Source organism: Pelodiscus sinensis, chromosome 8, assembly GCF_049634645.1.
Source record: "Pelodiscus sinensis isolate JC-2024 chromosome 8, ASM4963464v1, whole genome shotgun sequence".
Lineage (NCBI taxonomy): Eukaryota > Metazoa > Chordata > Testudines > Trionychidae > Pelodiscus > Pelodiscus sinensis.
In genome coordinates this window covers 28477033-28504020 of record NC_134718.1, presented here as the reverse complement: position 1 = coordinate 28504020, position 26988 = coordinate 28477033, and the positions used below count along the sequence as shown (strand labels likewise).

At 44.3% G+C, this 26988-nt stretch overlaps 1 protein-coding gene across 3 annotated transcripts in view; it reads right to left on the bottom strand.

Moving 5' to 3' along the window:
- The window catches only part of TET1 (tet methylcytosine dioxygenase 1), a 139808-nt gene that overhangs the window by 3330 nt on the left and 109490 nt on the right, over nucleotides 1-26988 (bottom strand). For all 3 annotated transcript variants that reach the window (XM_006125251.4, XM_006125252.4, XM_075934927.1), the window contains one exon: nucleotides 12316-12655. In XM_006125251.4, the coding sequence (XP_006125313.2) occupies nucleotides 12316-12655 (340 nt within the window). The remainder of the gene's footprint in view (nucleotides 1-12315; nucleotides 12656-26988) is intronic.

The window sequence follows — 26988 nt, the reverse complement described above, 5'->3', positions numbered from 1 at the left end:
GTGAGGATATGTGCTGCTAAATCCCCAGCATCCAGGAAAGCTTAAGGGCAACCGCCTTGCCGTCTGGGGCCAGAGCACCAAACTCAGAGTCCTAGGGAGGGAATCCTTGGGGAAGCCTATAAGTTGTATGCGTAGTGACTCAGGCTATCTAGCTGGTTTGCTATCCAGAGAATTAAACCCCTCTCTGGAGTAGACCCTGCAGGCAAACATGTCAATGCACTTAGTGTTCTTAGATTTGGCCTGATGACTCTGATGCTCTTTTTCATTCATCACTTCCACAGGTGCAAATGTATTCAAATCCCTTAAGAGGGATGAAATATTTCCTTTAACCCCCGTGGCTGCCAGGGGGATGGAGGCAAGGGTCTGCCAGACAATTTTGGCCGATGCCGATGCAGAACTGAACTAGTTAAAGAAAAAAACTCTGTAACTATGCTTTTCAGCTGGTTCCTATATGCCAATAAAAATGGGTCTCCACAAACGGCAGCTAAGTTGTGTTCATTATTTATTTACTATGCTCAAATGCATTTTAAAATGCCTGCATTGCTACAGTACGCTGTAGCAACAGCAAAATATATAAATTAAAGGAGAAAAATCCTGGATGTAGTAATTTGTGCATCCAAACTGACTTTAATTCACAGAATATAAATTCTCTAAAAATAATCCACTCTAAAATACAAACATCTCACAAATAGATACCAAATCTCCCTCATGTCACCTGGCTAGTAAAAACCTAGGAAAAGAGATGGGCCTTATAGATGAACTAAAATGTTAAAACATTCAGTTTCTGTCCAACCAGTGGGTCGTGGTGAGTACATTCCATATTCTTTTACATGACTGAATTATGCTGTAGCTTCATTTTGCTTCCAGCTGGCTACAGTTGAATATCTAGCAGCAATTAAGTGAAAGAACAGTATTAACCAGCTTCCAAAGTCTGTGACTGGCTTACTTTCATACTCTAGTTTCTTTGATTAATCACTTTCCAGTTCTTTTCAATTTTTCTCTAGCCTTTATTCTAATGACATACTGTCCTCTTGGAGCCCAATTAAACAGTGTGATCAAACTGTTTTATTGTTGCTTCAGCACTGCAAAGCATCCTAAAACCACCTGTCTTTCCAAATCTTCTAGTGGTATAGAAGGCCTGTTGGTGGTGCTAAATCATGATCTGCTCAGATACTGGCATAGGAGGTATGGCCTAGGTATTTATTGATCCCTGGCAGTGGGAATCAATGGCAACCAGGCATAAATTTGGACAGCCTTCACAAAACTCTAGTGTGTATCAGACACCATCCAGTCCCAATCCAACCCCAGAAACAGGAGAGCATGATGGCTGTTTAAAGCTCTCTTTGCCCCTCTCCATCATACTGCCTTTTGCACTGTTCATCTGGATTAAGAAATCTAGCCTTTGATTTTATAGGCAAATCATAGTCTCAAGTGGAAATAGAACTCCATTTCTATATACACAAATGTTGATTAAATTCTTCTTTAATAATATATTCATATAATTTTCTTAAAATTAAAACGGACACATTTGGAAATGCAGCAACATTGTTAAATTTCTTTGAAGATATTGCTGACAGATAGAAATGGGAGATTCACGTGATTAATTTAGATATCAAAAAATATTTGAGAAACAGTTAATTTCTGAAGTCTACCCTCCAATGAAAAATCAGAAACTGGCAATAAAATAGGGTGCCGGAGATAAAGAGTAGTTGTAGGGATTACAAGTGTGGTGATGCTTTAATGGTTGAAGGATGCTTTTTGTTCATAACATTTAAATGATCTAGGAGGTCAAAACTAAAACTAGGGACTGAGTTAATAAGGAAAACGGTAACCATGCTTCAAAGGCAGGAGGGCCAGCAGATTGCTAATGCAGTTAAAAGTAAGGTAGAAAAGTGTAAAATAATTAGTCTAAAACCAAACTCCAATGAAATAACCAATGAAATAACCCAGGAAAAAGACTCATATACTTTAAGGTCAGAAGGGACCACTATGATCATCTAGTCTGACCCCCTGCACAATGCAGGCCACAGAATCTCACCCACCCACTCCTGGAATAATCCTCTCACCTATATCTCAGATACTGAAGCCTTCAAATACTTTGAAGACCCCAAGATGCAGAGAATCCTCCAGCAAGTGATCTGTCCCCCATGCTACAGAGGAAGGCGAAAAACCTCCAGGGCCTCTGCCAATCTACCCTGGAGGAAAATTCCTTCCCGACACCAAATATGGCGATCAGCTAAACCCTGAGCATGTGGGCAAGACTCACCAGCCAGACACCTAGGAAGTTCTCTGTAGTAACTCCTATCATCCCTCCATTGGCCTATTTACCACTAATAATGAAAGGTCAATTAGTTACCAAGATCATGTTATCTCATCAAACTATCCCCTTCATAAACCCATCTAGCTTAATCTTGAAGCCAGATAAGTCTTTTGCCCCCACTACTACCCTTGGAAGGCTGTTCCAGAACTTCACTCCTCTAATGGTTAGAAACCTTCGTCTAATTTCAAGTCTTAACTTCTTACTAGCCAGCTTATATCCATTTGTTCTGGTGTCCACATTGGTATTAAGCTTAAATAATTCCTCTCCCTCCCTGGTATTTGTCCCTCTAATATATTTAGAGAGAGCAATCATGTCTCCCCTCAGCCTTCTTTTGGTTAAGGTAAACAAGCCAAGCTCCTTGAGTGTCCTTTCATAAGACAGGTTTTCCATTCCTCGGATCATCCTAGTGGCTCTTCTTTGTACCTGTTCCAGTTTGAATTCATCCTTCTTAAACATGGGAGACCAGAACTGCACACAATATTCCAAATGAGGTCTCACCAATGTCTTGTATAACGGCACTAACACCTCCTTATCCCTACTGGAAATATCTCGCCTAATGCATCCCAAGACCATATTAGCCTTTTTCACGGCCACGTCACAATGGTGGCTCATAGTCATCCTGTGATCAACCAGGACTCCGAGTTCCTTCTCTTCTTCCATTACTTCAAACAGATGTGTCCCCAGCTTATAACTAAAATTCCTGTTATTAATTCCTAAATGCATAACCTTACACTTCTCACTATAAATTTCATCCTATTGCTATCACTCCAATTTACAAGGTCATCCAGATCTTCCTGTATGATATCCCGATCCTTTTCTGAATTGGCAATACCTCCCAACTTTGTGTCATCCGCAAATTTTATCAGGACACTCCCACTTTTGGTGCCAAGGTCAGTAATAAAAAGATTAAATAAAACTGGCCCCCAAACTGATCCCTGAGGAACTCCGCTAGTAACCTCTCTCCAACCTGACAGTTCACCTTTCAGTATGACCCGCTGTAGTCTCCCCTTTAACCAGTTGCTTATCCACCTCTCAATTTTCATATTGATCCCCATCTTTTCCAATTTAACCAATAATTTCCCATGTGGTACTGTATGAAATTCCTTACTGAAATCAAGGTAGAGTAGATCCACTGCATTTCCTTTATCTAAAAAATCTGTTACTTTCTCAAAAATGGAGATCAGGTTGGTTTGGCACGATCTACCTTTTGTAAAACCATGTTGTAATTTGTCCCAATTACCATTAACCTCACTGTCCCTACCTACTTTCTCCTTCAAATTTTTTTTCAAGATCTTGCATACTACAGATGTCAAACTAACAGGGCTGTAGTTACCCGGGTCGCTTTTTTCCCCTTTCTTAAAAATAAGAACTATATTAGCAATTCTCCAGTCAAATGGTATAACCCCTGAGTTTAGAGATTTATTAAAAAAAATTGCTAATGGACTTACAATTTCATGTGCCAGTTCCTTTAATATTCTTGGATGAAGATTATCTTGGCCCCCCGATTTACTCCCATTAAGCTGTTCAAGTTTGGCTTTTACCTCGGATATGGTAATATCTATCTCCATATCCTTATTCCCATTTGTTATGTTACCCTTATCCCTAAGCTCTTCATTAACCTCCTTAAAGACTGAAGTAAAGTATTTGTTTAGATATTGGGCCATGCCTAGATTATCCTTAACCTCCACTCCGTCCTCAGTCATTAGCGGTCCCACTTCTTCTTTTTTTGTTTTTTTCCTATTTAAATGGCTACAAAACCTTTTATTATTGGTTTTAATTCCCTTTGCAAGTTCCAACTCTACCTGACTTTTAGCCTCTCTCACTTTGTCCCTACATGCTCTAACCTCAATAAGGTAGCTTTCTTTGCTGGTCACTCCCACCATGTTCTACTCCTTATATGCTTTCTGCTTTTTCTTAATCACTTCTCTGAGATGCTTGCTCATCCAGCTTGGTCTAAAATACCTGCCTAAATTTTTTTTCCCCTTTCTTGGGATACAGGCTTCTGATAGCTTCTGCAACTTTAACTTTAAATAATCCCAGGCCTCCTCTGCCTTAAGATCCATACATTCTCTAGTCCAATCCACTTCCCTAACTAATTTCCTTAATTTATTAAAGTTAGCCCTTTTGAAATAAAAAACTCTAGTCTCAGATTTAGTTTTGTTTATCCTTCCGTTTAATTTGAACTGAATTAGCTCATGATCGCTCGAGCCAAGGTTGTCCCCTACAACCATTTCATCTATGAGGTCCTCACTACTCACCAAAACCACATCTAAAATGGCATCCCCCCCTTGTTGGTTCAGCAACTACTTGATGAAGGAATTCATCAGCTATCACATCTAGGAAAATCTGAGCCCTATTATTATTACTAGCACTTGTTCTCCAGTCTATATCTGGAAAGTTGAAGTCTCCCATGATTACGCAGTTTCTATGAGTATTTACTTCATTAAAAACATTAAAGAGGTCTCTATCCATATCCAAATTAGATCCCGGTGGTCTATAACCCCCAAGCACTATCCCAGGGGAGGATCTGATAGTTTTCTTCCCCAATGTGATTTTTGCCTTGACAGACTCTGTCTTCTCCATTCCATCACTTTTTATTTCTTTACAATCTACCTCATCTGTGATATCCAATTCTACTCCACCACCTTTACCCTTATTTCTGTCTTTCCTAAACAGCACATACCCTTCAATACCTGTACTCCAGTCATGCCTAGTATTCCACCATGTTTCTGTTATTCCTATAATATCTGGTTTCACTTCCTGGACCAATAGCTCTAGTTCCTCCTTTTTGTTACCTAGGCTCCTCGCATTGGTGTACAAACATTTTAATTTTTGCTGTTTGGCCTCATTCACATTCTTTACCCAATTTGGCATAGATGTTATACCTCCAATATGACCTATTAGACTAGTATCCACCCCACCCTTCCTCATGTTCATTCTCCTACCCCCAGCTATATCCTTTCTTACTTCATTTTCCTCCCTCTCAGTGTTAAAATCCGGTGTAGAGATTACCTTGGCATCTCCCAACCATCTCCCCCAAATTCCTAGTTTAAAGCTCTCTTAATAAGTTGAGCCAGCCTCCATCCTCGAAGTCTATTTCCCTCCCTACTTAGGTGAAGTCCATCTCCAGAGAACAGTCCTCTGTCCATAAATGCCTCCCAGTGACCATACATCCCAAAGCCCTCCTTATAGCATATCCAGAGATATGTTATCTCTGGAACGTTCAACGCTCCCTTTCTCACAAGCTGAGAAGGGGCCACCCAAAGTTCATTAGGCACACCTGAATCTACTGCCTGAAACCTATTAAACCCTCCTTCTCTAGTGATGGACAGGGAGGAGAGAGAGGTCAGCAGTTACCAGGCTAATAGCAGCAGGGAAGTAGCTTCACCAGGGCTGTGTCCAGACTCAGGAGTTTTTTCAAAAAAAGTAGCCTTTTTTCGAAAAAACATCACCTGCGTCTAGACTGCAGCTGTGTTCTTTCGAAATTAAATTGAAAGAATGCGGCTTTTCTTTCGACAGCGGTAAACCTCATTTCACGAGGAAGAACGCCTTTTTTTGAAAGTGCTCTTGAATGCCAACAGCGCTTTTTAGAAAGAGATCATCCAGACTCACTCGTTTCTTTCTTTCGAAAAAGTGGCTTGCTTTTTCGAAAGTACTGCTTGCAGTCTAGACGCTCTTTTTCGAAAGAGGCTTTTTCGAAAGATACTTTCGAAAAAGCCTCTTTCAAAAGAGGCTTGCAGTCTAGACATAGCCCAGGAGAAAAGGCTGTGTTCCTTCTCACAGGGGAAGGAGACAAGTATGAGTGCTGGCTAGGGGAAGGACTGGCATCCTGACAATGAGAAATCAGGAAAAGGTATCATGCTTTGTTTGCAGTATGGACACTTCCTGGACAAATAGCTCTAGTTCCTCCATTTTGTTACCTAGGCTCCTCCCATTGGTGTACAAACATTTTAATTTTTGCTGTTTGGCCTCACTCACATTCTTTACCCAATTTGACATGGACCTTGCACCTCCAATATGACCTATTAGACAAGTATCCACCCTACCCTTCCTCATGTCCATTTTCCTACCCCCAGCTATATCCTTTCTTACTTCGTTTTCCTCCCTCTCAATGCTAAAATCCGGCGTAGAGATTACCTGGACATCTCCCAACCATCTCCCCCAAATTCCTAGTTTAAAGCTCTCTTAATCAGTTGAGCCGGCCTCCATCCTAGAAGTCTATTTCCCTCCCTACTTAGGTGAAGTCCATCCCGAGAGAACAGTCCTCTGTCTGTGAATGCCTCCCAGTGGCCATACATCCCAAAGCCCTCCTTATAGCACCACTGCCTGAACCATCTACTGAGCATCATAATCCTGTCACATCTTAAGTTACCATTCTCTAGGAACAGGCAAAATCCCACTAAAGATCACCTCAATTTCCTTGAGCGTCCTCCCCAGCCTGGCAAAGTCTCCCTTGATTCGTTCCAGTGAGAATCTAGCCATATCATTTGTTCCTACATGAAGGATGATCAATGGATTCTTTCCCGCTCCCTTTAGCATCCACTTCAACTTCAGTTCCACATCCCGTATCTTAGCACCTGGCAGACAGCACACCCTTCTATTCTCTGAATCAGCTCTGGCTATCTATTCTTCTCAATAAGGAGTCTCCAATCATGTAGACCTGCCTTTTCCTGGTGACAGTGCAATTCTCTGGTGTATCTCTTGCTTCCTCTGGCTGCAAGTCCTTTCCATTCCTGTTTTCCCTTGTAATCCTCTTCAACCCATCCTGTATCCTCCTGATGCTCATTATTGGTGTTGTCTCCATCGACTCCTCCCCTTTATCTATGGGACTAGCCACTCTTCTCTTCTTCCTTACCCTTCTATCTTCATTGTCCACCTGCTGTACCCCCTTCTTCATTCTCCAACTCCGCATACCTGTTCTTGAGCTCTATTTCTCCTTCACTGACCCATCTTTTCCTCTGCCTGGTTCTCTTAGTCCACATGCTTCCATTTTCTTCACCCAGCAGTCCCCCCTCCAAGGCCCTTGATCTTGCTTCCATCTGCATATCTAAACTTTCCCCTTCAGCCACGTCATGCCTTTGCTCCATCATCTGCTCAAACCCCCTTCTAAACTCGACCAGAGTTTCCACCTGCATCTCTAGTCCTCAGATTTTTTCTTCCATCAGCTCTATCAGGAGGCACTTCATGCAAACAAAACACTTTTCAGGTAACCCCTCCAGAATCATGTACATACCGCAGCTACCACATCCAATCATTCTCCTTGTGTTCTCTACTACTTGGGCCATGGGCACTACTGCCTCTGTGTTTTATCTGCTTTCTCACCAAAATCCTATTAGACTGGGGAACACAAAAACAAACCAAAACACACCCCCCATGGCAAAAACATACCCCAAACTCCCACTCAAACTCCCTTGTTTACAACTCTGTTTGCTGGATCCTGTGCCGCTGCAGCTATATGTGCCGCTGCCTGACTGGAAGGCTGCCTTTATAGGACCCCTAATCAGTGAAGCCCCACCCCCAATCAGGGCTCAGCTTCTCTCCCAGCACACTGCTCCTATAAGCCTCTACACCCGTGGTCCCCAACACGGTGCCCGCGGGCGCCATGGCGCCTGCGGGGGCATTTCAATGCACCCGCCAGGTGCTCGGGGCTGGCCTGGTCCCGGGCACATGGCGCACGGGCGCTTGCGGGGTGGGGAGAGCACGCTTGGCGGGGGGAGCGCCGGCCCCGGGCGCACGGCGGGGGGGAGCGCCGGCCCCAGGCGTGCGGCGGGGGGAGCGCCGGCCCCGGGCGCGCGGCACTCGGCGGGGGGAGCGCCAGCCCCGGGCGCGTGGCACTCGGCGGGGAGCGCCGGCCCTGGGCACGCGGCGGGGGGGAGCGCCGGCCGTGGGCGCGCGGCACTCGGCGGGAGGGGGGAGCTCCGGCCCCGGGTGCGTGGCACTCGGCAGGGGGGAGCACTGGCCCCGGGGCGTGCGGCGCTTGGCGGGGGGCCCCGCCCCCAGGCGCGCGGCCCTTGGAGGGGGCCCCGCCCCCAGGCGCGCGGCAAGGGGGGGCCCGCCCCCGGGCGCGCAAGTGTCCCCGCCCCCTGGCGCCCGGCGGGCAAATGGCCACGCCCCCTGGCGCCCGGCAACCTCAAAAGGTTGGGGACCACTGCTCTACACACACAAACAATACAAATACAAAACCAAACCAAACATGATCCAGCAAGTACAGCAAAATCTCTCTAAAATCTCTAAAGCTTTTAGAGCCAACCTTTAGGGATTCTCTTTAATTTTACAAATATAGAAATTGCCATATCAGATCAGACTAGTGATTCATTTAGTTCAATAACCTGTTCCTAACAGTGGCACCTACCCTAATAATAGAATGTACAGTGAAAAAAAACACTTGTAACAGATTATCCCCTAATTCTCTGACTTGTGGGGGATGAGAATTTCTTCCTAACCCTTGTATCATATTCTGTTAGTTATCAGCCTGATGTTGTGTCCTGAAATGAGAGTTTTTATCTTTTAGATAATATCCTTATCTCATCTGCTGTAACAATGTGGCTGTGTCTACACTGGCATGAATTTCCGGAAATGCTTAAAACGGAATACTATTCCGTTTTCAGTTTTTCCAGGAAAGGAGCGTCTACATTGGCAGGCTGCTTTTCCGGAAAAGCCCTTTTTCCGGAAAAGCATCTGTGGCCAATGTAGACGCGCTTTTCCAGAAAAGAACCCCGATCGCCATTTTCACGATTGGGGCTTTTTTCCGGAAAAGACTACTGGTCTGTCTACACTGGCCCTTTTCCAGAACAGTGTTCCGGAATAAGGACTTATGCCCGAGCGGGAGCAGAATAGTTTTTCCGGAATAGTGGCTGATTTTGTACAGTAGAGCATCGTTGCTTTTCCGGAAATTCAAGGGCCAGTGTAGACAGCTCGCAGCTTATTCTGGAAAAGCGGCTGATTTTCCGGAATAAGTGGCCCAGTGTAGACACAGCCTGTGTGTTTTAATTCTCCATATGAATTTTTAATTGACTAAGATCTTGTCCTCAATAATACCATGAAGCAAGGAGTTCCATAAGTTAACCACACATGTATGTAAAACTGTATTTCCTTTTATTAATTTTGAACTTGCCACCTTTCAATTTAATTAAATATGCTTTGTTCATGTATTATGAGAAGCATTAAGCAGGAGCACCTGAGCTGCTTACTTTGTAATTTTCATTATTTTGTCTAGCTCAGGTTATGCCCTGCTTAGACATCACTTCTTTAAACTACAGAGCCAATCCTTGTTATTTTCTTATGGAGAAGTTTTTCATGCTTCCAGTAATTTTCTAAATCCTGTCTCTGAACCACTTCCATTTTTGCTATGCCTTTTTAAAAACAGTGTAATCAAAACTTAAACAATATTTGGTAAGGGGTTGTAAATTTTTGAGCTGCTAAATTCCTGTCTGCTGTCAGAACTGTGGAAGATGCTGCTTAGGGATGTCAACGTATAGATGACTACTTGATAAGCCTAGGCTTGTTGGTTAATCCTGTTGACTATACGCATTCCTCCTCTCCCTCATTGCCTCTGTATGATTCTGGTATTCTTAGCACAACCTTGTCATCATGGAAAATGCAGTGAGGTTTCTACCTGGACAGAGACAAGATGGGTAAGGTAATATCTTCTATTGGAAAAAAAGATACAAAATTTTGAGGATCAGGAGAGCTCTTCTTCAGTCAGACTCTTCAGTTACTCTCTTATATACTGGGCACAACACAGCTACAACACTGCATAATTCAGTAACTTGTCTAGCAAACATGACGGTGACTAGAAAACAGGTAGTAACAAACATAAAATGGAGATATTGAAGTTTGGGGTTTTAACGGACCGCTGGAGTCTGGATAGAGCAGTGGTCCCCAACGCAGTGCCTATGGGCGCCACGGCACCCGCCAGGCCATTTCTGTGCGCCTGCCGATTGGGGCCGGCCCCGCCCCCAAGTGCACAGCACATGGGCGGCCCTGCCCCCCGGGCGTGCGGTGCATGGGCTGTGCCGGCCCCAGGCACACGGCGTATGGGCATCCCCACCCCTGGGCATGCAGGACAGGAGTGGCGCCGTCCAGGCGCCCAGCGCGTGAGTGGCCCCAGCCCTGGGCGCCCGGCAGCCCCAAAAGGTTGGGGACCACTGGGATAGAGGAATGGGCCTTGGTAAAGGATGGCTGGTTTCATCTCTAGCTGCAATGTTTCCAATTTCATTTCTATCAGACAGGAGAATTCTGGTCTCCTTTACCAGTGCAGAGCTAGCTCTATCACCTTTGCTCCTTCTCGCCTTATCTTCCGGATCATCTTTTCTAGAAGTGGAAAGGCAGGGAATGTGTATAGCAAGCCTTGTGGCCATCTTTGTGAAAGAGCATCAATCCCCAGAGATCTGATTGCCTGGTGAAGTACTTCTGTTGCCTTTACTTCTTGCAATTGGTGAACAAGTTGATTGCCAGAAGGCCAAACTGCAAAACTGCAAAACCACAGTGACGATTTCCTGATTTAGGCACCATTCTGAGCTTTGCATCTGGTGAGCCAATCTGCCTGTTGATTCTGCTCTCCTTTTTTCCCTGTGATTGCTGATACACTCCACAGTAGTCATGTTGTCTGACATGAACAGAATATGTTCACCCTCAGGACAGTTCAGGAACTTTCACAGGGCTATCCTGACAAATCCGAGTTCTAATTTATTCAAGTCATGGCTCCTTTCGTTGGGAGTTCCAGGTGTTCTGCACTATCTCTTGTACCGAATATATGCTCCCTATCCCATCAAGTTGCCATTGCTTGTGAACATCTTTGAATCCAGAAGGCATGTAGGAAAAATCCTTTTGTAGAGCTCTGTGCAGGTACAAATTTATATCCGTGGATGTAAATGATGTGGATATAAATGAATATTTGCAAAACCACAGGACTCTCCCGGGAACTACAGCAGTGAAAGGAGCAGAACATGGAGCCACTGCTCACAGGAGCAAGGGCTCAATGCCAGCAGCTCCTCTAGCATAGCTATGCCACCCCCATCCCTTCTACACAGCTGGTGCCATGGGGCTTTTATTGCAGTGTAGATGTATGTACCCTTCATCAGAGGATGAATCTCTTAGATTTGTTATGACTTTTATTTTTTATTTTGCTATTTTTTAATATTTTTAGCCTTTCTGGCTTGCTTTGCAGGTATTGGTGCCTGCTTGTAGACAGAGTATTGTCTTTTGTGGCTTGCTTTAAGCAGTGTGTTGAGCCCTTGGAATATATCTCCCTCTAAGTCCTCCACCTCAGTGTTTCACTCCCTGTGGCCAGGGTGTTTTGGAATCAAATTGTGGTCTCAGATACAGCAGTGTAAATCTACAGTAACTCAGAGTGGAGTGAAATTATGCTACATGTATACTGAAGAAAGCAAGATTAGAGATTGCATGCGAGAATTGTGCTAGTTTTTATCTCTTTATACTACAAAATAAAATCTATGTGCTGCATTCAGCTAGCATTACTGCCTCCATTATAACAGTATTTAAAAGGAAAAACTGAGAATGAGAAATTAACTTTTTGCAAATTATTTGCTTTGTTGCACCATCCAAATAACTGAAGTGATGCAAACAAGAAAACTATTGTCAACTCATTCTCCTTATGAAGAGACAAATATCACAAACAAACTGCCACATACAATATGGAGAAGCTGTCCTTGTATTTCTTTGTATAGATGACTGACATTGAGAGAACTCTCCCCGAAGTAACATTTCACGATCCTCCTATGGTAATTATTAGAGTAAGTGATCTCTAAAATCTTTCCATTGCATGATACTATTATAATTTTTACAATATAGTAGCATGCATAAGTTTTTGTGAGATCACAGGGTCCCTTCTGCAAAAACGTCTGAATATAGTGACTCCTTCACTAGTCTGTAGAACCTATAATATGCAAATATTTCTAAAAAAGTAAACACTAAGGAGGAAACTGGTTTTGTGAGTTAGATAAGACACATAGCACAGTTTAACTGTCCCTTACCTAAATACTGTGAAGTTTTACCAAGATTTTCAGGAGCCCCATTTTTCAGCTTTACCAGTGTTGAATATTTCTTATCCACTAATGTCTGCTTTTCAGCCTGTATCTTCTTTGTATCTGGTTTCTTTTTCTTTGTAGCTCTAAGTGGCTCAGCTAACATCCGTACTTCTCTGGGAAAAGCCGTAAGCACCTGTATTGCTCCTGCTTTTATCTTAGCTTCCAGTCCCTCCTCCGTGCCAAATTCATCTGTCTGTGAAATTTTGTAAAGAGGCAATACATGTAGCTGTTCATCATTTGGTATCACACCCACTGAGCGATTATCTTCTTTTGTTAATGTGCAAACCTAACAAAAAAAAAAAAGGAAATATAAATAAAAAATAAGTCCCAATTTACAAGTTACAGAAGTTATTTGAATGCTTAATCATTTTTCCTTTTAACTGGATTTATAGCCCCAAATATTCCCCACTAACAGAGGAACATGCCTTTTAAATACATACATTTGACAAACCCAGGGATAATCTGAAAGGGGATTTAGAATAAGGATGGATTAACTGATACTTACAGAGTAAGACCTTTGTAAAAGTTTGTTTAAATTAACCCTCTTTTCTCAAATGCTGCTCTAAGATGCAAGATTTGAAAGGAGAAACTTGGTTGGATTGAGCCTGACACAGACCCCACTCCATAGTTTTGGATAAATACTGAGGGTATTTATTCCAATGGTTCAATGCCACTGTTGAACCTTTGAGGTGCTTCCAAACTTCTAGAGCGGGGGAGGTTTGCTCATTACTAATGTAGTAAGTTCACCTTAAAAAGAGTGATTAAAATCACCACCACTCTTCTTTCCTAACTACAGACTACAGTTAGGTCCTTAAGCTCAGAATCCTTCTAGCTGAGGTGACAGCCACCAGGAAAACAACTTTCATTGACACGTACAGCAGGGAACATTTCGCCAGAGGTTCAAAAGGTGGCCCCGTCAACCTTGCCTAAACTAAGTTTAGGTCCCATTGAGGTACCGGGTCCCTCATGTGTGGGTACAATCTGTCCAGCCCCACAAACTAGCTTACAAACACTGAGCAGCCTCCCAACCCTGGGCAGAATGCCAAGATTGCTGTCAAATGCACCCGATTAGAAGCAATTGCTAACACCTGATGTTTTAAGTACCTGAGTTAGTTCAAAATTAGGGGGATCAGCACCTGCAGGGGCCAGACAGAAAACTTTTTCCACTTTGCCGGGTAAGTGGCACACATGGAAGGCTTCCTGATGCTGAGAAGGACATTACGAATATAGAAGAAAAATCCTCTTTTCAGTTATGTATGAGTTATGATAAAGAGTAATACTGTAATAGATTAAGTCTTAAATGTATTATGTGGTTTATGATTATATGGTTATGTTTCCTATCCTGCCAGACACCCATTTTGATTAGAAGAAAGAAACAGGAAACGATTTGGTAGAGATGCATCAGGCAGATAGATTGCTTGTATCTATATCTGAGGTCAAGGTAGAAACAGACCTTTATGGTCACCATTCTGTTTTAAGCTTACAACAAACATCTTGCAATAAGTAAAAGAATGTGATGATTGTTCTTGAAATTGTAATTTGATGTCCTTGTTCAAATGTGCAAATTGCTTCCCTGTAACACAGAAATCAACCCTATTTTGTGTGAATGAAGAATGCGTATGTTAAAAGATAAGCGTGAAGGCCATCACCCACCAGATGTTTTAGGGAGATGTAGAGGACAGACATAAAAGTGCCAGGAGATTGCTGTATACCCCTAGGCTACATCTAGACTACCAGAGGTATCCCACAAAAACCCCTCCGCGTCCAAGGAATGCGTTTGCTCTTCTGCTTTTTTTTCATACAAGAGCAAACATGCTCTTTAGGGGAGCCCTGTATACCTCATTTCATGAAGCATAAGGGCTCCGCCCTAAAAGGAGGCTTTTCCACCATTTGTCCCCGTCTAGTTAGGGCCAAATGGTGGAAAAGCATCTTCTAGGGGAAAATAATTGAAAAGGCTACGCAAAATGCGCAGCACATTTTGCGTAGCTTTTTCTGCAAAAATGCTGCAGTCTAGCCCTAGCTCTATTGAGATGCGGATGAAGGGCAGATTGACAACTCTGAAAGATAAGGTAAGCACCTGTCAATTGGGACAAGAAAGCTGTGATTTGAGAAGAATAACTTAAGAAAACTAGAACAAAATACAGGACTATGTATTTTGTTTCAGCTACACCAGACTAACACGGCTACATTTCTATCACTTAAGAAAACTAGAATAGTGATAGCGATGCAGCCATGTTATCTGGTGTAGCTGAAACAAAAGACAGAACTATGTAGCACTTTAAAGACTAATAAGATGGTTTATTAGATGATGAGCTTTCGTGGGCCAGACCCACTTCCTCAGATCAATTTGTGGAAGAAAATTGGCACAACCATATATACCAAAGCGATACAATCAAAAAAATGAATGCATGTGAAATTGAGTGGGGGTAAGAGGGGAAGGTTAGTTTCTGTGAGGTAATGACATAGGGGTGATAATAGGGGAAGTTTCTGTGACGAATACCCAGAAACCATCTACTTCAAGACAGACCCAAGAAAACCAACAATAGAACACCACTTGTCATCACCTACAGCCCCCAACTTAAACCCGTCCAATGCATTATCAATAAACTCCAACCTATACTGGAACAGGATACTACACTCCGAGAGGCTCTGGGAGACAGACCCATAGTCTCCTATAGACAACCACCTAATCTAAGGATGATTCTTACCAACAACCACAGGACATATCACACTAATACCAACCCTGGAACTTTCCCTTGCAACAAACCCTGATGCCAGCTTTGTCCACATATTTACTCTGCTGATACCATTATTGGACCTAACCATGCCAGTTACAAGATCAAGAACACATATTCCCGTTCATCCAGAAATATAATTTATGCCATCATGTGCCTAAAGCGTCCGTCTGCTATGTACATTGGACAAACGTCTCAGACACTTCGCCAAAGAATCAATGCACACAAAACAGACATAAGACTCTCTCACAGAGAGAAAGCTGTTGCTTGCCATTTCAGCCAGACTGATCATTCCCTCAATGACCTTAAAACATGCATATTGCTTCAAGAGACTTTAACTTCAGACTTCAACGAGAAGCTTCAGAATTGTCATTCATGCTTAAATTTGACACTTTATGTATGGGTTTAAACGAAAACTCTAATTATCTCACCCATTACAAAGATAGCTTCCCCAATTATCATCCCTAATGTCATTACCTCACAGAAACTTCCCCTATTATCATCCCTATGTCATTACCTCACAGAAACTAACCTTCCTCCCTCACCACCACTCTGTTCTAAAATTTGATTTGTCAATTTCACATGCGTTCATTTTTTGATTGTATCACTTTGGTATATATGGTTGTGCTAAAATTCTTCCACATATTGATCTGAGGAAGTGGGTCTGGCCCATGAAAGCTCATCACCTAATAAACCATCTTGTTAGTCTTTAAAGTGATACATAGTCCTGTCTTTTGTTTAAGAAAACTAGCACTCCTTGAATGGCAATTGATTACAGAACGATGGTGCAAAACTTACTGATCCTGATGAAGGAAAACTCCTATAAAAAGGAGCTGCTTTGCCATAATTTTGGGGGTACATCCTGCCAAGACTGGAGAATCGACCGGAACGAATGGAGCCCTCATTCCTCTCTATAATAAATCTGGTTGGCCACCAGAGAGACATGGACCATGGACTGGTAAATATAACATTGACTAGCACAGAGGTTGGCAACCTATGGCTTGTGAGCCAAATATGGCCCTCTAGGGATCCAGATATGGCTCTTCTGGTGCCCCAGCTCAGCCCCGCCTGTCCCCCCCTCTATGAAATAGAGGCAGCAAAGGAGGGGGGAGGGGTACTTCAAAGCAGCAGCACTGCACAGCTGTGCAGGTGCCTGCCTTGGTGTCAGCTGTGCGGAGGGCTGCCCCTTTAAAACACCGCTTCTAAAGGGGCAGCCCACCTCACAGCTGACCCCAAGGTGGCAGCTACACAACTGATCCTAGGATCAGCTGTGTGGCAGGCTGTCCTTTTAAAAGGCTGCCTCCACCTGATTCAAGGGGGCAGCTGCTGTTGAGTCTGGGGTCAGCTGGGGACTCTCTGGGCTCCCCGCGGCATTTCTCCAGGATCTGGGTTCCAAGGAAGGGCTGTGTGGAACCCAGGGTCAGTTGGAGACTCCCCAGCTGATCCTGGGTTTGCGGGCTCCCTGCCTCACCCCTGAATTGCACGGAGGATGAGCTGTGCGGCTGCTGTCCCTTGGAAACTGCCGCCTCCACGCGATTCAAAGGGGCAAGGGAGCCCATAGCATGGAGCCTGGGGTCAGCGGGGGATTCTTAGTCTGCCACTGACTCCGGCCTCCACAGCTTTGAAATGCACTGGGGACTCTTGTGCATTTCAAAGCAGGCACCCGCTTGCAGCCCAGAGTCACTGGAACTTCCCGCTGGGGCTCTTGTACATTTCAAAGGAGGAATGCGGAAGTGCCTGTCGACTAGTCAATTAACCGCATTTTAACATCCTGAAGCTAAAACATGGCTCAGCGTGACAGCATTTTCCTTCCCCTCGCGTGGGGTAAAACCAGGAACCAAAGATGGCTCCCTGCGTACTGACATTTCCTTCCCTCAGGACACACTTCCTACAGGCCTCCCCTTCCTAATTTTAAGAGGAATAAGGGACCTTTCGGAAAAGGCTTTTTTTTCCGAAAGATCCCCGTCTAGACTGGTGCTTTTTTCTGGCAAAGCCCCGAGCCGGAAAAAAGCGGCAGCCATGCTCATGCAAATGGAGCAGGGGAGATGTAAATCCCCGCTTCATTTGCAATTCTGACTAGTCTCAGCTGCATCCCTTTTCCGGAAAAGGGGTGCAGTGTAGACACAGCCAACGAGTGTTACTGGTCAGGATTAAGGTACAATGGCAGAGCCGTGTGTATGGACAGAGTTATTCCACAATACAAAGCATTAAGGTTATATAAAACAGACCAATACATGTACTTACAACGTAATTAAGAGATATTATTGAGAATGTATCCAAAATTCAGTGATGGAAAATTTAACATTTAACATAGATAAACTTTCAATATAAGCACCTCTCTTATATACTTGTGCATTTAAAAATAAGAATCAAATATCAAGTGGACAGACTATTCCATGGATTCAAAAATTAGCCCCATACTTTCACGGGGCAGCAAATTATGATATAAAAGTCTTTAGATGCTCTAGTTTAACAGTTTTTGGAAAAAGCGGAGTATTTCACTTAATGCATAATATTATGTTCAAAATCCTTTCATTAATCATAGACTCTACATAAAGTAATCCATTAGGGTATGTCTACACTGCCACCCTAGTTTGAACTAGGGTGGCTAATGTAGTCATTCGAACTTGCAAATGAAGCCCGGGATTTAAATATCCTGGGCTTTATTTGCATGTTCCTGGGCGCCGCCATTTTTAAATGCCCCATAGTTCGAACTACCTGCCCGTAGCTACACGCGACACGGGCTAGGTAGTTCGAATTAAAGTTCCTAATTTGAACTACCATTACTTCTCCTGTATATCTAAGATACTTATGAGCCAAATGAGAAAATGCTGGCCAAATGGTTTTTTTGGATATTCAATAAGCCTGAATATAAAAACCATGAGTTATTTTGGATTTAATAAAGTCTCATTAACAGCAGCTGTTTCATATCCCTACTCATTTTTATACCCCTCTCTGTACCTTTTCCAATTCTAATATAAGATGAGTTGATCTAAATTGGACATAATATTCAAGATGTGGACACACTATGGCTGTGTCTACACTGCACCCCTTTTCCGGAAAAGGGATGCAGATTAGATACATCGGAATAGCCAAATCCACGGGGGATTTAAATATCCCCCGTGGCATTTGCATTAACATGGCTGCCGCTTTTTTCCGGCTTGGGGATAAGCCGGAGAAAAGCGCCAGTCTAGATGTGATTCTCCGGAAAATAAGCCCTTTTCCTGAGGATCTCTTATTCCTACTTTGAACACAATACCGGAATTGTCCAGAATGATAACATACTATCACCTTTACCTATTCCCAAAAAGCATTTTGGCAATTGTCTGAACTTGCAGGCAAAGATGATATCATACCTTAACATCCAAAAGAAATTCAATGAGCTGTTGGAAATAAATATTCATTCCACACACTAATTCTAATGCATGTCAGTTACCAATGCCCTTCTGATTCTTTTGTAGGAACTACTGATTGGCAACATCTACTGAATCTAGCATGGAATATACTCTGTATTATCCTGTGAACTTCTCATTCTTTATCTGTAGAAAAGACTGAATAAACTGTTAATTAGTCTTCCTACTAAAATTGGTAATTTATTCAGAAACTAATCCCTTGCCTAAGAAGAAATTAACTTTGAAACTCTTCATGTCACAGGATACGTCTAGACTAGAGGTATCCCGGAAAAGCTCTGCTGCGTCCAAGGAACGCATCCACTTTTCCAAACAAAATGTTTCTTTTTCCAATTGATCTGTGTAGCCTAGACATAGCCACGAAGTGACCTGTCCCCTATCATAGAAATAGTCCAGAGCCCTCATACCAGAACAGGTGCTTTCAGCTGAGCCAAAGAAGAGGACAGGACTATACCAGAGCAGAGTTCAGTAAGGATAGATCTAGAAGGGGAACTATGTAGTAAACCTGTACAGAGAGAAAGTCTCCTACCATGGCCCCTACAGAACAGTACAGGGGCTGGGTCAGAAGACCCCAATTGGAAGTTCAGTTTTCCTCTGGGAGAAGATAAAGAAGGCAGGCCACGCTTTGTCCTGCCTACCTGCTCCAATGGCAGGAAAGGACAGTATCTCAGGGAGAATAAGGCTGGGTAGAAGATTAGTTGTTTGTTTGCTTTCTGCAATTTTGTGGAAATAAAGAAACCAGATTTCAAGGAGGTCTGTGATTAGCAAGACTATATGACATTTTATTTAAGGAATTCTGAAAAATGGGAAAACAGAGGCAAAGCACTGCAGAGGCACTCTAGGCCGTGAAGGGGTGTGTGTCCTCCATTATATTTACCACTGACATTTGTTTTGTTTTCACAATGAAGTCTATATTTAGGACCTCCAATAATCAACTGACTGACTTAACCATATAAAAAGTTATCCCTGAAGTTTCTAGCACTATTAATTCTACCTTATTTACCGGCCATCTCCAGCAAACAACAAATTGTTGCAGGGTCATTGAGTAGGTTCTTGTATCAAATGTTTAACTGCAGGTTTCGCTATAGAAAATGGTGGTAGTAAGCAAAAAAAAAAAAAAAAAGCCAAACTCAGTAGGAAAGATTTGAACAGGATATTTAGGTTCAGCAAGGCAAACAACTATCCTACCAATGTTTTTGCCAAATTAATACTAGTAGTAGGTTTAGTAGTATCAGATATTTGTGTGGAACTTTTGTTAGACTTTTCATAAAATGGGTTAACAGAGATTTAGATTAATCTAATTACTTACACTGCTATGATATTAGATTGAAATTTACTGCTACCAACAGAGATTGGCTGACTGTCTTTGAATGAGGATGGTTCTCTGTGTTAATTATTATTATTGATTTGTACAGTACTGCAGTAGCATCTAGTAGTCCCAACAAAATCAGGCCTCCGTTCTCCTAGGTAGAGTAAAAACAGTCCTTGCCTGAAAGCAGTACTGATGGTCAAGATCTAGTTTATGGATTTGCATATGAAAAGAATAGCTTTTAAACTGTATGGTTTAAAATAGTTATTTTTTCACTGTGGACTGTGTTTTTTATAGAATTTTGGGGTTTAATTTCACGTTTATGTCTTCATTGTCTGGAATGGAAAACACTAGATACTAGGTTCTAATGACTAATCACAAACAGTAAATCAGATTTAGAGAAACATATTTTCAGTAGAACATCATGCAGATATAGATAAAAATAATAGCAATTAGTACCGTGGAATGTTATTTTTGTCATATATTTTGCATAAAATGCCAAAAACTAAAACTCTACAGAACCAACATCATGAACTGAAAGTCAAAGGATATTTCTCACTTCCTTATTAACATTTTGCTTACATAGTAAAGTATGTGTGTCCCAGTAGGGTACTGTTAATTCTGTTTGTAGCAAGTAGGGATATTAATGGTTAACCGGTGAACCTCACCCTTAATGGGTGGACTGTAGGCTGCTCCAACCCTGTAGGCTCCCCCCCCCCCAGTGTAGCTCCTGACTGCGATTAGTCTGAGCCCCGGCCCAGCCTTCAACATGTTTAAGTGTTTAATCAGTTAACTAATGAAACACAATTTTACATCCCAAGTAGCAAGCATGAGTTTTTTTGTTCGCTCTTGCTGACATTTTAGCATGTTTATCATGCAAAGCTGTGCAAGTCAGCTCTGCTTTTGCAAGTGTATTTACAGGAAATTGCAGGAAGCCCTGCCAGATTGAAAATCATGGTGCTAAGACCTACTCACAGCATTGAAATAATGGAGCATTGTCATTGAGACCAAATATTCAGGTGGTTTTAACCAATTTTTTTCTTTGTCTTTTTAATCCAAATAAGACTCCAAATAACTCCGGTCATCTGAAGAAGTGGGCTGTGCCCATGAAAGCTCATGATACCATCTACATGTTTTGTTAGTCTATAAAGTGCTACCAGACCATTTGCTTGCTGTTTTTTTTCTGTAACAGACTAACTCGGCTACCCCCTGAAGCTTTTTAAAATGCTATCATTGATACCAGCGTTGCTTTAACCATGAAAACCAAATAAACCCTGAAAACACCTTCCATTTTTGCCACATGAGCATATTCTCACCTTCCATCTACTCTTTTCCTCTTAACAGCTGCCTCGAGCTTTTTACTTTGATGCTTCAGTTCTTGTGCCATACAAGTCCTTGAGCATGGATCGTAAACAGGTGAGAGCTAACAGAGAGTTTAGAGAGGTAGTTCTCCAGGTAAAGGAGAAGCAGATACAGGACTCTTGAGGGTAGTGGCTGTCTGCAGTGTGTGTTGTGTTTAGGGCTTTCTTGCTGTATGCTGAGCTTGTGTTTCCCCTTCCCTCTCCCCTTCTTGGAGTGTGTGCCGTGATTGGCAGCTGGAAACTGCTGGCTTCTAATTAAAGTTTGAATTCTAGAAGCCTCTTCTGATTGACTGAGCCTTGGTAGGGGGAGGGACTTTCAGGCACTCCAGGGCTTTATAAAGCAGTGAGCAAGCAACCAAGGAGCTTGCGAACAGGTGAGTACTAACAGGGAGTTGGAAAGGGAAGAGGGAAGGGCGCGAGGTTCTCTTGACTTTCTTTTAAATCCTTTTCCAGGACAGCAGGTATGGATGATATAGGTCTGCTGTTGTTACCTTCACAGCGTGTGCCATGTTTGTCTTCTTCCCGGAAGAAAGAATGGATTTCATCTGCACTAAGTGCAAGCTGGTCACCATTTTGGAAGAAAAAATTAGAGGACTGGAGGCCCAAGTGTCGACCCTACGCTCGATCAGAGAGGATGAAGACTTCCTCGATAAAAGGCAGTGTTTAATCCTGCAAACACGGCAGGCAGAAGAGCCAAGAGGGCAGCACAGGACCAGGAAGAGAACTGGCAGCATGTAACTTCTAGAAGGGGAAAAAGGCCAGCACTGGAATCCCCCAATTCTATAGAGGTAAGAAAATGCTTATGGGCTCTCTCCACAGGCTCTGCGGTGGTGAATGCTTTGGAAGGGACCTCACAAGGAAGTGTAGAAGCTGTAGAAACCATTTTCATGTTTAGCTAGAAGCCATCTTGTATATCAGAAACCATTTCAGCTTTTCTCTCAAGCACGTAGACCAGAGTGAACTTTCTGTCACCCCGTGAGAAGAGGCCTACAGGATGGGCTATTGGTATGTGTTAATTGGGCTGGTTGGGACAGGAGATGTACTCCCTCGTACCTGTCCGCCATCTTGTTGATAAGGCTTTGTTTTTCCAAATTTAATTGAGGATTTCTGTAATTGGATGCCCTGACGTCAGACTGTTTGGCTAAGGGTATAAAGATACTAGGACTGATTGTATTAGCAGCTTTACTGGGCCCGGCTTTGCTGGGACCACGTTTGGCTCACTTTGCTTTACTGATCAATAAAGCAAATCAGTTGTTAGCCGCCTAAACAGAGAGGAGCGTGTTTTTGCTTCGACAGAAGAAACCGGAAGGGAACACTATCTACTGGAAGGCATGGGATGCACAGTCCTAGGGATGGGGGTTCCACGACCACCACACCCAAAACAAGATGACAGGTGGTGGTGGTCGGGGACTCCCTCCTAAGAGGGACTGAGCCATCCATCTGCCATCCAGACCTGGAATCTTGAGAGGTGTGCTGCTTACCGGGAGCTCGAATTCAGGATGTGACTGAAAGGCTTACAGAACTGATCAAACCTTTGGATTGCTACCCCTTCCTGCTTCTTCACGTGGGAACTAATGATATAGCCAAGAATGACCTTGAACGGGTTACTGCGGATTACATAGCACTGGGAAGGAAGATCAAAGAATTCGGAGTGCAAGTGGTGTTCTCGTCCATTCTCCCTGTTGAAGGGAAAGGACCGGGTAAGGGATCGTCAAACTGAAGAAGGAAATGCGTGGTTGCACAGGTGGTGCTGGAGAGAGGGCTTTGGTTTCTTCGACCATGGGACTCTGTTCCGGGCACAAGAATTGTTAGGAAGAGATGGGATCCATCTAACAAAGAGAGGAAGGAGCATCTTTGTGGGCAGGCTTGCAAACTTAGTGAGGAGGGCTTTAAATTAGGTTCGTTGGGGGACGGTGACCAAAACCCTGAGGGGAGTGGGAAAGTTGGATACCGGGAAGAAATGCAAAGAGAAACTATTAAGAAAGGAGGACCCCTGATTCGAATGGAGAAGATAGGGCAATCAACTGATTATCTGAGGTGTTTGTACACCAACGCAAGAAGCCTGGGCAACAAACAGGAAGAATTGGAGGCCCTGGCCCAGTTCAAGAAATATGATTTAATTGGGATAACAGAGACTTGGTGGGATAACTTGCATGACTGGAGCACTGTCATGGAAGGGTATAGACTCTTCAGGAAGAACAGGCAGGGGAGAAAAGGAGGAGGAGTTGCACTGTATGTAAGAGAGCACTATGATTGCTCTGAACTCCAGTATATAGAGGGAGAAACACCTGTTGAGAGTCTATGGGTTAAGTTTAGAGGTGCAAACAACAGCAGTGATGTTGTGGTTGGTGTCTACTACAGGCCACCGAATCAGGTGGATGAGATAAATGAGGCTTTCTTCAGACAACTGAGAGAAGCTTCCAGATTGCAGGCCCTGGTTCTCGTGGGGGACTTTAATCACTCTGACATCTGTTGGGAGAACAATACGGCAGTAAACGGGCAATCCAGGAAGTTTTTGGAGAATGTTGGGGATAACTTCTTGGTACAAGTGCTGAAGGATCGGACCAGGGGCCATGTGCAGCTTGATCTTCTGCTCACAAACAGGGAGGAACTAATACGGGAAGTAGAGCTGGGTGACAACTTCAGAAGCAGTGATTATAAGATGGTAGATTTCAGGATCCTTACCAAAGGAAGAAAAGAGAGTAATAAAATACACACCTTTGACTTTAGAAAAGCACTTTTTTTTGACTCCCTCAGAGACCTGATGGGCAGAATCCCCTGGGATGCTAACATGAAGGGGAAAGGAGTCCAGGAAAGCTGGCAGTATTTTAAAGAAGCCTTATTGAAGGCACAAAAAAAAAAAAACCATCCTGATGCGTGGCAAGAGAAGCAAACATGGTAGGACCGGATTGGCTTACGGGAGAAATCCTTGGTGAACTTAAGCACAAAAAGGAAGCTTACAAAGTGGAAACTCGGACAAATGACCAGGGAGAGGTATAAATGTATAGCTCAAGAATGCCAGGGGGTTATCAGGAAAGTGAAAGCGAATTGGAATTGTGACTGGCAAAGGATGTGAAGGATAACAAGATAGGTTTCTACAGGCATGTTAACAAGAAGAAGGTGATCAGAGAAGGTGTGGGGCCCCTACTAGATGAAGGAGATAACCTAGTGACAGAAGATGTGGGGAAAGCTGAAGTACTCAATGCTTTCTTTGCCTCTGTCTTCACGGACATGGTCAGCTCCTGGACTAATGTGCTAGGTGACGCAAGATGGAAAAATCACGGAGGGGTTTCTCAAGGAATCCATTTTAAAGCACTTGGAAGAGGGGAAGGTGATCAAGAATAGTCAGCATGGATTCATGAAAGGCATGTCATGGCCGACCAGTCTAATTAGCTTCTATGATGAGGTAACTGGCTCTGTGGATATGGGGAAGTCAGTAGATGTGATATACCTTGACTTTAGCAAGGCTTTTGATACGGTCTCCCACAGTATTCTTGCCAGCAAGTTAAAGGAATGTGGATTGGATAAATGGACGGTAAGATGGATAGAAAGCTGGCTAGAAGGCCAGGCCCAGCGGGTAGTATTCAACAGCTCGATGTCAGGGTGGCAGTCAGTTTCAAGCGGAGTGCCCCAAGGTTCAGTTCTAGGACCGGTTTTGTTCAATATCTTTATTAATGACCTGGATGAGAGGATGGATTGCACCCTCAGCAAGTTTGCTGATGACACTAAACTAAGAGAAGAGGTAGATATGCTTGAGGGTAGAGATAGACAAATTGAAGGACTGGGCCACAAGAAATCTGATGAGGTTCAACAAGGACAATTGCAGAGTTCTGCACTTGGGACGGAAGAATCCCAAACATTGTTACAGGCTGGGGACCAACCAGCTAAGTAGTAGTTCTGCAGAAAAGGACCTGGGGGTTAGAGTGGATGAGAAGCTGGATATGAGTCAACAGTGTGCCCTTGTAGCCAAGAAGGCTAATGGCATATTAGGTTGCATTAAGAGGAGCATTGCCAGCAGATCCAGAGATGTGATTATTCCCCTTTATTCGGCTCTGGTGAGGCCACATCTCGAATATTGTGTCCAGTTCTGGGCCCCCCACTACAAAAAGGATGTGGATGCATTGGAGAGGGTCCAGCAGAGGGCAACCAAAATGATTAGGGAGCTGGAGCATATGACCTATGAGGAGAGGTTGAGGGAGTTGGGTCTGTTTAGTCTGCAGAAGAGGAGTGAGGGGGGATTTGATAGCAGCCTTCAACTTCCTAAAGGGAGGTTCCAAAGAGGATGGAGAGAGGCTGTTCTCAGTAGTGACAGATGGCAGAACAAGGAGCAATGGTCTCAAGTTGTGGTGGGAGAGGTCCAGGTTGGATATTAGGAAAAACTATTTCACTAGGAGAGTGGTGAAGCACTCGAATCAGTTACCTAGGGCAGTAGTGGTGTCTCCATCCCTAGAGATTTTTTAAGTCTCAGCTTGAGTAAGCCCTGGCCAGGTTGATTTAGTTGGGATTGGTCCTGCCTAAAGTAGGGGGTCATGACCTCAGGAGGTCATGCGCGCCTGGGATGCCCCGCCGCCGGCTTCCCCCGAGGCTTTGAAAGCCGCGGAGGGGCTCCGGCGGGCGGGCAGCCCATGCGCGCCTGGGATGCCCCCCCGCCGGCTTCCCCCGAGGCTTTGAAAGCCGCGGAGGGGCTCCGGCGGGCGGGCAGCCAATGCGCGCCTGGGATGCCCCCCCGCCGGCTTCCCCCGAGGCTTTGAAAGCCGCGGAGGGGCTCCGGCGGGGGGGGCAGCCCATGCGCGCCTGGGATGCCCCCCCGCCGGCTTCCCCCGAGGCTTTGAAAGCCGCGGAGGGGCTCCGGCGGGCGGGCAGCCCATGCGCGCCTGGGATGCCCCCCCGCCGGCTTCCCCCGAGGCTTTGAAAGCCGCGGAGGGGCTCCGGCGGGCGGGCAGCCCATGCGCGCCTGGGATGCCCCCCCGCCGGCTTCCCCCGAGGCTTTCAAAGCCGCGGAGGGGCTCCGGCGGGGGGGCAGCCCATGCGCGCCTGGGATGCCCCCCCGCCGGCTTCCCCCGAGGCTTTGAAAGCCGCGGAGGGGCTCCGGCGGCGGGGGGGGGGGGGGGGGGAGCCCAGGCGCTCCTGGCGCTCCTGGCGGCTTTGCTCCCGGTGCCTCTGGTCTGCTGGGGACCAGCTCCAGCAGACCAGGGACACCGGGAGCAAAGGAGGCGGAGGGGCGCTGGGGTATAAGATGAAACCCTATCTTTTAATTAAAAAGATAGGGGGTCGTCTTATACGCCCAGTCGCCCTATACGCCGGAAAATACGGTATTAAAAAGAAAAGTTTACTGCATTTTTCCCATCTGAGTCTCATTTTATATAACTGTCTATATTTTAAATCTCTCTAGGTTTGATATTTGGGGTCTCATTCTCTTCATGCACCAAGTGACAGAAGTGTAATTTTGTTAATTGCAAATCTGTGACTTATGTGTGTGAGAAAGAGAGAGAGAGGGGAATCACAGGCCCTGGATTTGTTCTTTATAGCCTTTCAGGGTATGTCTACACTACAAAGTTAATTCGAACTAACAGACGTTAGTTTGAATTAACTTTGATAGGCGCTACACATACAAACCGCTAGTTCTAACTTAATTCGAACTAGCGGAGCGCTTAATTCGAACTAGGTAAACCTCATTCTATGAGGACTAACGCCTAGTTCGAATTAAGTAGTTCAAATTAAGAGCTGTGTAGTCACTTAATTCGAACTAGTGGGAGGCTAGCCCTCCCCAGCTTTCCCTGGTGGCCACTCTGGGCACCACCAGG